At 56.2% G+C, this 11,778-nt stretch overlaps 2 protein-coding genes across 2 annotated transcripts in view; one reads left to right on the forward strand and one right to left on the reverse strand.

Moving 5' to 3' along the window:
• Positions 1–5,032, forward strand: part of RPL28 (ribosomal protein L28) — an 8,596-nt gene extending 3,564 nt beyond the window's left edge. The window contains exon 6 of the mRNA XM_039244090.1: positions 5,022–5,032. Coding sequence (XP_039100021.1) covers positions 5,022–5,032 — 11 coding nt within the window. The remainder of the gene's footprint in view (positions 1–5,021) is intronic.
• A 1,367-nt stretch (positions 5,033–6,399) lies between these two features.
• UBE2S (ubiquitin conjugating enzyme E2 S) lies at positions 6,400–11,394 on the reverse strand. The gene is made up of 4 exons (XM_039244041.1): positions 10,885–11,394; positions 10,117–10,264; positions 8,744–8,934; positions 6,400–6,856 (listed from the first exon to the last, which is right to left on the reverse strand). The coding sequence occupies exons 1-4, from the start codon at positions 10,885–10,887 to the stop codon at positions 6,554–6,556; spliced, it is 645 nt and encodes a 214-aa protein (XP_039099972.1). The 5' UTR covers positions 10,888–11,394; the 3' UTR covers positions 6,400–6,553.
• Positions 11,395–11,778: the final 384 nt, after the last annotated feature.

Raw genomic sequence — 11,778 nt, forward strand, 5'->3', positions numbered from 1 at the left:
CGCACACACACACCCCACCCCAACCCCCTTTCCCAGGCCACCCCTGGTCTCACATTCTGCAGAACTAAAGTAGCTTCTGGTAGCTTCCACCCCTTGCTTCTTGGTGTTTAACAACTGGTGATGGCTGCTAGGCCTGGGCACTGGCTGCCTGCGTCCCACCAACAGCTCAGCCACAAGCTCTGTGGCTCTGTGTATGTAACTAGACCTTTCTGTGCCTCTTGTCAGAATGGAGTGGACTGGCTTGCACAGGGCAAGTGCTGAATAGCAGTGGGTGTTTGGTGTTCTAGAAGGCGAGCACACTGGGGCGCCTGGGTGTCTTAGTCGGTTAAGCATCCGACTTTGCTCAGGTCATGATCTCGCGGTTCGTGGGTTCGAGCCCCGCGTCGGGCTCTGTGCTGACTGCCAGCTCAGAGCCTGGAGCCTGTTTCAGTCTGTGACTCCTCTCTCTGACCCTCTCCTGCTCACGCTGTCTCTCTCTCTCTCCTAGAAATAAATAAAACATTAAAAAATTTTAGAAGGCGAGCACAGCAAGAAGCTGGACGCGTCTACATGCAGATCTGCATGTGTACACGTGGAGTGTCCATTTCGCCCACTACCCTGGCACTCCACAAAGCAGGTGTCACGGGTGGGAAGGGGTCACCATTGTCATTGCCCTGACAGGTTTCCCCATGCCCACCCTGTGCCAGCTGGTATGCCACAGATAAGGACATGGCACAGAAGACCCCTGGTCCCTACTGTTCAGGAGGCCACCCCCTGTTCCCGTCCCCACTCCAGACCCCTGTGGCCAGAGGCATCCCACAGAGGCCCCTGTCTGTCGGCAGGAGCCCTCCCTCCAGGGGCTGTCTGTGCACCCCCTTTGTGGGTGGGTCCCCTGGTGGCCCAATGCCTCCATGTCCCCATTTGTGAGATAGGAGCATGTCAAGTGCCTGAATCTTTAGGGCTCCACAAAACAGATTGTGGTTTTGTTTGCTGCTGCGTCTCCAGAGCCAGCTCTCAGAACGTTTGCAGCATTGAGGATAGTACGCATCCTCGGTGACTGTCGCACACAGGGCCACTCAGAGCAGGGGGCCTCTGCTGAGAGAGATCTGTTCTCTTCACAGGAGAGGCTGGCCCTGATTGTGCTGTGTCTACACCGGCACTGGCACATCAGGTGTTGAGAGGCGTGTGTGTCCATACACACACACACACAACACACACACAAATTTGCTTGCATCTTTCCTCCCTGGCTCTGCAACCTTGGGCAAATTCCTCAACTTCCCTATGCCCTCCTTCGCTCATCTGACGTGTACATGAACAGCCCCTACTGCCCAAGGCTGTTGAGAAGATACAGTGTGCAAAAAGCTTAGGAGGAGGCCCGCCATGTCATGCCTGCAAATCGCCATTGCGTGAACGAATGTGTCTTACTATAAATTACTTTGACTGGGTGGGCTCAGACCGTCGGAGGTGTGTGTGACTCTGCCCGCGCAGAAAACAATACTCATGTTCTCCAGGACACTGAGCACACACTCCAAGTCCATATGCCCTGATACCCTGGGGTTACAAGTTTGCACCAGCGGCCCTGGCCTCCTGTGTTGAAGGTCATGACATCCTCTGCAGGATTCTGAACCAGGCTGTCCAGCGATTTTGTTGATTTCGTTTCTCTTGTAGTCATTTGCTGGAATAAAACCATCTATTTTTTCTTTTTAACGTTTATTTTTGAGACAGAGCATGAGCGGGGGAGGGTCAGAGAGAGAGAGAGGCACAGAATCTGAAACAGACTCCAGGCTCTGGGCCATCAGCACAGAGCCCGACGTTGGGCTTGAACCCATGGACCACGAAATCATGACCTGAGCCGAAGTCCGCCGCTCAACCGACTGAGCCACCCAGGCGCCCCACCATCTATTCTTTTAAACTCTTTATTATGAAAATAACATGTGCGTGTGGTTTGGAGATGTGCAAATGGAAGAGTGTCCTGGGGCAAAGGGGCCCCAGGATCCCAGCCCCTGGTTCCACAAGCTGTTCGTAGTGTATCATTTCTGGAAACTTCCCAAATACCCCAGTGCATCCCACGTGCACGTGTGGGGTTTGAGCAGCCTGCTGAGTTAGCCGGTCCTGGCTGTGTGTTCCCCGCTGGCTCCAGGCGCTCTTCCAGCACCACCAGCACATTTGCTTTAGCATATACATTTTTTTTTTTTTTTAATTTTGAGACCAAGAGTGAGTGTGCACACATGCGGGCCCATGGGGGAGGGGCAGCGAGAGGAGAGAATCCCAGGCAAGCTGTGCGCTGTCAGCTCCGAGCCCCCAGGAGATTGTGACCTGAGCTGAAGCTGGATGCTTAACTGACTGGCCCACCCTGGTGCCCAAGTATCTACATTTCATATAGTATTTATGGGAGAGACGGAAATCCAGAACTGTTCTAAAAAATAAAGCCTGTTAGGGGCGCCTGGGTGGCTTAGTCGGTTAGGCGTCTGACTTTCGCTTAGGTCATGATCTTGCGGTTCGTGGGTTCGAGCCCCGCGTCGGGCCCTGTGCTGACTGCCAGCTCGGAGCCTGGAGCCTGTTCAGTCTGTGACTCCCTCTCTCTCTGACCCTCCCCTGCTCACGCTGTCTCTCTCTCTCCTAAAAATTAAAAAAAAAAAAAAATTAAAAAATAAAAATAAAGCCTGTTAGGGGCACCTGGGTGGCTCAGTCGGTTAAGCGTCTGACTTCGGCTCAGGTCATGATCTCATGAGTTACGGAGTCTGTAACTCTCAGATTGGGAAGAATCCAAATGTTGGGTAAAAATCCAAGCGCGAGTGAGGGCGTGGGGGAACGGACACATTTTGCTAACAGCATGAACTGGTGCAAACCCCACGGGGAACGGTTAGGCGGTACCTGTGCGCACTGAAAACAAATGTTTGCACGTTACTTTGGCACAGTAACGTCGTGTATAAGATTTGCTCTCAAGGCATCCTGCCTCGTGTGCCACGCGGCCCGTTTCCAAAGACTACTCGTGCCAGCGTGTTGGTCAATCAGTACTGGACGTGGGAAGTCGTGGCACACGCATGGGGTGGGACACTAGGCAGCCGAGAGCAAGAAGTGCTGGTTTGGACGGACTTCCACAGCCCCGGGGGAAGTTGGGAAAGCAAGGGGCGGCCTGCGCTGTAGGGACCCAGGGTGCTGCGTGAGAATCAGAGGGGCGGGCTTAACAGGATATATATGCGAATCTGCTTGCACTTGTGTACAATCTCTCCAGAAAAATAGACACTGTTGTCCCTGATGAAGGGAACCAGGCGTTGGGGAGATAGGAATTAGAAGGAGCTGTTTCTTTGTAGAAACTTTTATCTAAGGAAAAAAAAAAAAAGCACATCTTTGCTTTTTGAAAGAGTAACATTCACAAGGTATCCCAAGTTCTCCTTCTTTGAGGCAATTAATATTTGCAGGTTCTAGGGTAACCTTCCGGGGGCCCCTGGGTGGCTCAGTTAAGTGTATGACTTTGGGTCAGGTCCTGATCTCACGGTTTGAGCCCCGCATCGGGCCCTGTGCTGACGGCTAGCTTAGAGCCTGGAGGCTATTTCAGATTCTGTGTCTCCCTCTGTCTCTGACCCTCCCCTGCTCACGCTCTCTCCTCTCAGAAATAAATAAAAAAAATTAAAAATTTTTTTAAAGTAACCTTCCAGAAGCTTTGAATGCATATGCAAGCAAGTAACACATATCCTATTTTAAACAATAAATTTTTAAAAAATTAATAGAAATGGGAACATTTGCACTGTTTCATGTTGGTATTTTTCTTTATTTCCACCTAATCTAGTTTGGACATTGGTCCATATTCACACATAATGAGGAGTTTTTAAAATTTTTTTAAATTTTTTATGTTTTAAAAGTTCTGAGGGGCATCTGGGTGGCTCAGTCAGTTAAGCATCCGACTTTAGCTCAGGTTGTGATCTCATGGTTTGTGAGTTCGAGCCCTGGGTCGGGCTGTGTACTGACAGCTCAGAGCCTGGAGCCTGCTTCAGATTCTGTCTCCCTCTCTCTCTCTGCCCCTCCCCTGCTTGCAGTCTCTCTCTCTCTCTCAAAAAGAAACATCAAAAAAATTTAAAAATTCTGAAATACAGTGTGTGTGTATAGAGAAAACAATTATAACGCAAGCACCCATGTAACCAACATCCAAATAAACAGGACTACCTGCTCCCCAGACCTCCTGGGTTTCTTACCAGCTTAAGGTAACCAGAATTCCCAGCTTTATGCAGACAATCTTTTACCTTTATGGTTTTACAACCTACATATGTATGTTGAGCAGTACAACTTATTTTTGCCTGCTTTGAAATTGTGCACGAAGGTATTTGAATTGTGGGAATCTTTTGTGACTTGTGGGTCTGGCTGATCATATTTGTGATCTTTCCATGCTGCTGGGAGCAGTGGTAGTTCATTTTTTGTCCTATGCTATTGTTTCTGGAACACACAACAGTGTTTACGGAGCGTGTAATGAGGAGATGTTTTAAGCCCGCGGTGTGCGTGCAAGAATGCCGAGAACAAGGTATGCGAGCTTTCGTTCCCACGTGCATGTTAGAATTTCCTGCTCCCGCCGGGGCCACACGACGGGGTCCGTGGCTCCACAACCTTGGTATTTTTTGTTAGACACAAACAACTGTTACTAGTTCCGTGGGAGTGTAGTGGTATCAGCGTTGGCTACACTGCGTTTTCTCAACTACCAGCAAGGAGGATCTTTTGTATTTGCTCTTTTGTGATGTGAGTGCTTTTACCAACCTCTTTTCTGTTGTCTTTTTCTTATTGATCTGTAGGGGCTCTTTGGATTAGTACTTTTGGGTTATGTCTTGCAAATATCTTCTGTCCCACTGACTTATTTTCTACTCTAGATAAAGGAGTTATTGGTTTAAAAAAATTAAACTTCACTGGTATGGTTTACACAAAAATACCTTTTTTAGTTTAAGTCTTGACAAATTTATGCACCTGTGTGACCACTGATACGATCAAGACCTGGGATATACTCATCACTCCAGAAAGTTCCCCTGACCCTGTACTTTTGTCCTCCTTGATCGCAGATAGCCAATGACCTGCTCTCAGCCACTAGTGACTAATATTGCCGGTTCCAGAATTCAATCGTAAGTGGAACAGGTATTTTGTACACTTCTGTATTTGGCTTCACTTAGCAAAGAGTATTTTTGAGATCCATCCGAGCTGGTTTTTGTGTTAGTATCTTGCTGAGTAGTATTCCATTCTATGAACTCACCATTTTATTCTCTCCATTGAACCTTTGGATGGTTTCTTTTTGTCCATTAGAAAGGGAGCAACTGTGAAAGTGCAGGCACAAGTCTTTATGTAGCCATGTGTTTCTTTTCCATACTCTTACACAGAGGACCACAGAACCCGGTCAACGGACAGCAAGCCACTCTGAAGGCAGCCGGCTGCCCCCCCCCTGCTTCTGCCTTCAAGCGTTCCTCCCACCCTCCCACCGACAGGCTTTGCACACTTGACCTCTGCCCCTCCACTGCCCCGCCCAGTCTGCAACAATGACCGCCAGCCAGCAGGCCAGGCCAGTGAAGGCGCCTGCTGTGTACACCATGACCTGCCCCAGGCCCTCCTGCCCCCACGACCCCTCCCCTGGAGTGGTGGCGCAGAACCTGTCAATGTGGCTTCTAGAATTAGGTCACAGGTGCTTGGGGTTAAGCAGGGGCACCGGGTGGCCTCTCCCAGTCAGCAGAGCCCTTCAGGAGCTGGCCCTTGGGCGGGGCACCTGAGCTGCAAGAGTGGAGGCCAGCCTCTGGCTCCTATGAGCTGAAACCCAGTCAGGAGGGAACCCTGGGGGCCTGCAGACGGGAGACAGGACCGTGGACGGCACGACGCTCCGGCAGCTGCACCAGCTCCCCACACCCGGGGCCCACAGAGACGGGGGGATGGGCGTCACCTGGGGCCTAGGATTTGGGGTTGGCCACGCAGAACACACGCTGCCGCCCGGAGCAGAATCCGGTGCGGAGGAGCCAGCGGCTTCCCCACACTGGTCACCTGGATGTCCGGGGAAGGAAGGGACGCTGCCACGCACCTACCTCAGGAACACACAAGGGTACCAACTATCAAGAGCAGGGGCGCCTGGGGGGCTCAGTCGGTTAAGCGTCCGACTTCGGCTCAGGTCATGATCTCACAGTTCGTGGGTTCGAGCACCGTGTCGGGTTCTGTGCTGACAGCTCAGAGCCTGGAGCTGCTTCAGATTCTGTGTCTCCCTCTCTCTCTGACCCTCCCCTGCTCACGCGGTCTCTCTCTCAAAAAGAAATAAAACATTAAAAAAAAAAAAAAAAAAGAGCAGGCCTGGCCCCCCTTTAGATGGGAAATCGGGGTCCCCCCCGCTACCACAGGACGAGCGGCCTACTCGGGGACTTACGGGGGGGGGGGCACCCGTGTGGCAGATGCAGCGGTCCCAGCGGGTCTGAGGCACAGCAGCTGCTTTTCCAACTTTATTTAGAAAAACAAATCCAGGTCCCGGTGCCCCCATGCCCTCCCCCACCCCAGCCATAATTTAAATAACTTAGAGACAGAGTTGGGGGTCGGGGGGGGGGGGGAGGGCTGGGAGAAGAGCCCACTACAGCCGCCGCAGCGCCCGCTTCTTGTCTGTCTTTTTCTTCGCAGCCAGCTTCTTGTCCCGCTCGCCGGCGTGCTTCTTGGCCATGGGGCCGTCGGCTCCTCCCGGGGCCCCGGGGGCCAGGGGGCCGGTGGGGGGGCCGCGGCCGGCCTCGGCGCTGCTGGGCCCGCCGGCGCCCCCGTGGATCTCCGTGAGCAGGCGGGCCCGGGCGGCGTACTCTTCATAGTTCTCCAGGAGCAGGCGGCCGGCCTCCTCGTTGAGGGCAGACTCGGGGTTCGGGTGGATCAGCAGGCACTTGATGGTCTGTGGGCAGAGGGCCAGGCTCAGGCGGCTGGGCCTCGTGGCCTCCAGGCCTGCCGCTCCCCATTCCCGACACCGCCCCCCAATCAGACGCTGGCCCAGCTCACGCAGTGTCCCCTGTGACCGAGGCCGGGACTGGGGAGGGAAGGAGCTCCCAAGTGACCTCGGGAAGCAAGGGGGACAATTTAGGAAGTCACTCCGGCGCCTGCTGGGACTCCACAGAAACCCCCAGGGCGGTCGCGGGATGTACCAGGAATCCCAAGTGAAAGCCCGACTCCGGTGGGTGCGCCGGACCCCAGAAAGGCACCAGGGTGTAAATAAAGGCGGCCGGGCCTGTGAGGGGCATCCAGAGGGAGGTGTAGGAAGGGAGCCGATCCCAAAACCCCTTCATGGACCCCCTTTAGCTGAGGGGTACACAGAAGCCACCCTGGTGGAGTGGGAGGTGGGGCGGGACCAGCTGCGGCCCCTAAGGTGGGGTCTGTCCCACTTCCCCTTTCAGCCGCTACGGACAGGGGCCTGCAGTGCACCCAACCTGCTTCAGGCAGGTGACCTGATCTTTCTTGCCATCAAACGGAGCTCACCTGCTGCTGTGACATGCAAAGCACGTGGCCTGGCAAACGCCACCAATGCCGAGCAGGGACCCAGGACCACACCCAAATTCGAAGCTCTGACCCCACAAGCACAGGCCACTCCGGCGTGGCTGAGCCCAGACCCAAGCTCCTAGGGATCACTGGGGACACAGAGTCACTCTGTGAGCTCATCTCCAGTGTCTCTGGCAGCCGCAGAGGACACTCCAGGGAGAGGAGGAGAAAGTATGTTTACCTTGGAGCTTGATCCTCCCCAAGTGCCCTGCAGGAAACTTTCCCCACCCCCCACCATCTGCCCCGGGGCTTCTTAGCAATCCCATTTTCAAAAAAAAAATTTTTCTTTTTTTAAAAGTAGGTTCCAGGGGCGCCTGGCTGGCTCAGTTAAGCTTCCGACTTCGGTTCAGGTCATGATTTCAGAGTTCGTAGGTTCGAGCCCTGCGTTAGGCTCTGTGCTGACAGTTCAGAGCCCGGAGGCTGTTTCGGATTCTGTATCTCCCTCTCTCTCTGCCCCTCCCCCACTCATGCTCTGTCTCTGTCTCAAAAATAAACTATAAAAAAAATTTAAAAATAAGTAAAAAAAATAAAGTAGGTTCCATGCCCACCATGACCCCAAGATCAAGAGTCACAGGTTCTAGTGACTGAGCCAGTCAGGTGCCCCACAGAAACCTTTCTTAAGCTGTGAGTGGGGTGGGGAGGCAGCAGGTGACTTTAATGCCTTGGTGGCAGTGAGACGACGGGTGTCTCCATCCGGGCTCAGTCCGTGAATCGCCCTGTGGGGCCGCAGAGCCGCACAAGCACCAGGTCTCCCCCACTAGATGCGACAAGTAAAGAGCCTCCAAACACACAATGTCCCTGCTGGGGCAAAATCGCTCCTGGCTGGGAAATGGCAGTTTGTGAACCACTGCGGTGACGGCTGCACAGGTTTTGTGACTCCCGAGTGACCAGGGAACTGTACGGTCTGGGCCGTGGAATTTCATACCGTAAAGTATAGCTTGAACACCCCCCCCCCGCCCCCGCCATGCCTGGCTTCCTCCATCAAGCAAGCGTTCACTGCACAAACCCGTGGTGTGGTGTGTTCCACAGCAGAGGTACACCAGGCACGGCACAACCTATATAACCACGCTCAGTGGGTCAAGCACTGCCATCCCTTCCAGAACTTTCCAGCCAGAAACCCGGATTCTTACAAAGAAGCCCCCAACAACTTCAGAGTTTATCTTAAAACAGAAAGAATACACCAGGGCGCAGGCACCACAGGGGTGTCCAGGAGGGGGAGGTCCGCCCCGCACCCCCCTGCCGAACTCACCAGCAGCACATGCCGGATACCCAGCTCCGCCGTCCAGTCCCTCTTGAGCACGTTGACGCAGATCTCACCGTTGGCGCCCACGTTGGGGTGGAAAATCTTGGTCAGGAAGTAGCCCTTGGGCGGGGAGGCGGGAAAGTCCTTCCCCAGCAGGAGCTTCATGCGGAACAGGCCTCCGGCATAAGGGGTCCCCTCTGGAGTGCGGGAGGGGGGCCGGGTCAGGACGCTCAGTCTCCAGTCCGGCTGTGAGCCAAGTGGCCTGCCACTTCCCCCGCCACACTGAGGCCTCGGTGAGCGCAGCGTGGGGCTGGGCTCCCGGCCTCAGGGTGCTGGCCCTGACCCGGCGCTGGTAGCCACCCCCAGCCTCCTCCTGTCCCCTTCCCAAGGGCAGACGCTCCCACCCACTGGTCTTCCTGGAAACCACGGACTGTTCTGTCAACTCCAGGTCGGCCCGGCCGCCTCCGTGAATGGTGCCCGGCCACCCATTGCTCATGGTGCACACACACCAGAGGGAGTGGTTCCGGAGCCACCGTTGTCCCTCGTGCCCCAGTCTGCATCTGACCCCACCTCCAAGCCCACCTCTCTCCCGAGGCCAGCCGTTAATGGCTTCCTGACCGCCCCCTCCCTGCCAAAGAACACTGCAGCCACATCTGCTTCAAATCCACCAAAGGCTTCCTTTCTCAACTCCTTACAGACTCCTCTGCTCCCTGTCTCTTCTCTCTGTCCCTACAAAGCACAGCGGCGCCTGCCGTAGGACCTGGGCTATTGGGGAGCACTGCGTGAATCACTCAGAAGTCTTCCCTGACCCCCTCGCCACTGTCCCACGCCTGCCCTGGGCCTTCCCCGTGCGCTCTCGCAGCCTTGTCTCACTCTCTAGAAAAAGCACACTAATCACCGCACGGTTAAACCACCGCCCCTAATCACCCGGTTATCACGGCTCCCTCTCCCAACGCCGCTTCGGGCTGGTTCCCTGTCCTCTCCTGTGGGTCCCGGACATGACAGCAAGGAGTCTGTGGCCCCCGAGAATCCCTACCTGACAAACCCTGCTAATGCCCCCATTAAATACTCTCTCGGGGGGGCCAGGGTTTTCTTACCACCTTGCAGGAAACATCTACACAGTTAGTGGTTACTTGTGCTGCAAGCTATGAGCGCCAGAGACTAAGAGGGGACTCTGGCCCATCACTGTGTCCCCAGTACTCGGCAGAGTCCAACTCATAACCAGAGCTTCCTTCCTATTGTTCTAGTTCTGCTTTTTGGTCTGTTCGTTTGTTTTCTAGATGCCACGTACAAGTGCAATCGTGTGGAATTTGTCTTTCTTTCCAACCTAGTTTTGTACTAAAGAGGAAGAATCCACAAGCGCTCCTGCCCACACTCACCAGGGCCCTCGATGGTGACCTGCAGGTCAGTGAGGTCCTCCTCGTTGGGGAAGACCTTGATGCCATCAGGTGGGTCGGCAGTCAGCGTGGTCACCTCCTTATACACCAGGCGAATGATGTGGGGGGGCAGGTTCTCCACATTGGAGTTCTGGGCACAGAAGAGAAGGGGTGAGTAGCTGACGGAGCTGGGGCCTCCTGGATCTAAGGATGCAGTGGTCACCCTGGTGTTGACCCCACAGTCCCAGATCCCCCAGCCAGTATGCTTCAGATGGCTGTCCAAGGCCGACCTCCCACTAGAAACGGGGACAGGCCTTCCGAGGGACTTGTGGATGCTTCCACCTTCCCCAGAAGTCCCCAAATCTTGCTCACAATCAGATATGGTCCCCAATGATTCGGGGTACGCTGGAGGCCTACCTACCCTGGTCCCCCTCCCTACCTAACCTTGGTGAAACCATCTTCGAGAGCCCAGCTCGGGCCTGGAGATGGAGGCGGAGCGTCCTTGCTCCCGGAACACCCACGGGCGAGCCACAAAGCCCCAGAGCCCTCTATGGGACTCAGCCGGGCCTTCCCCTCCGGGGAACCTGCGGGCCGCCCAGGCTCTGCTCCTTCCCCGCCTCCAGGAAGGCCCGCGGGACCATCACAGGCCCGGGACCCCAGGCTGGCCCCCACCTCGATCCTCCAGGGAGTCCGCGAGAGGTTCCTGGGACCCCGCCTCCTCCTCTAGGGGGGCCCCTGACCGCCCCTCCCGGGCCTGGCCTCCGCACTCACCATGACTGTGGCCGGCCGGGGGCGGGTCCCCCCCGGCCCCCTTCCTGCGCTCTGCCGGCCGCCGGCTGGGGCGGGGGGCCCAACTGCTGCCGCTGCGGCCCTGGGGAGGCCCCAGCGGCCCCGCTCCACTCCCCGCTGGCTCCGACGCCCGCCGCGGAGCGCACCCAAAACCCCTCCTGCCCCAAGCGCCCAGCCGCACTGAGCCGGTCGCGCGCGCACCGCCGCCCTTTTATAGCCGCCCGTAGGCCACACCTCCCCCGCGGCCCCGGGGCGCCGCGCCTCGACCCGTGACGTCACCGCGCAAGGTCCTCGGCGTTGGAGGCGCTCGCGCCCGTCCCGCAAGCTGCGGGCAGAAGCAGGAGAAGTTGGGGAGGGGGGCGCACGGTGGGTCGCCAATGGGGACGCGTGGGGGGGTCGTAATGGGGTCCCAGGAGAATGGGGGCGGGAATGGCTCTGAGGCGGGAGAGTAGAGAAGGAGAGGAAGAGAGGGGCAACGCGACCGCTGATTGGGCCGTTTGAATGAGACGCCTCCTCGGCCCGGCGTACGCGCGCGTGCCCTGACGCCCAGGAAACCGCGCCCGCGAGTAACGGTCGGCCGCGAAGCCGGGGCGGGGCATGGGGGGGCGGGACTCTAGGGGGGTTTAAACGGATGACGGAAGGCTTACTGGCCAATGGGAACACGGACTCATGGAATGGCGTCACGAGGCTCCTACGCGCCAGTCGGTGGAGAAGGCGGTGCCGGGTGGGAGGGGTCGGGAAGGAGTGGAGAGGAGCCAATGGAGGCCTTGCCTAGCTCGGGCCCAGCCTCTCGCAGCCAACGAAGTTCGTCGGTTTTGTATATGCAAATTCGGTGTGCGCGGCCGCCCGCGCCCGCTCCTCAGCCCGAGGCGGGGA

The sequence above is a fragment of the Hyaena hyaena genome, unplaced genomic scaffold (assembly GCF_003009895.1).
Source record: "Hyaena hyaena isolate Hyena2069 unplaced genomic scaffold, ASM300989v1 scaffold_235, whole genome shotgun sequence".
Lineage (NCBI taxonomy): Eukaryota > Metazoa > Chordata > Mammalia > Carnivora > Hyaenidae > Hyaena > Hyaena hyaena.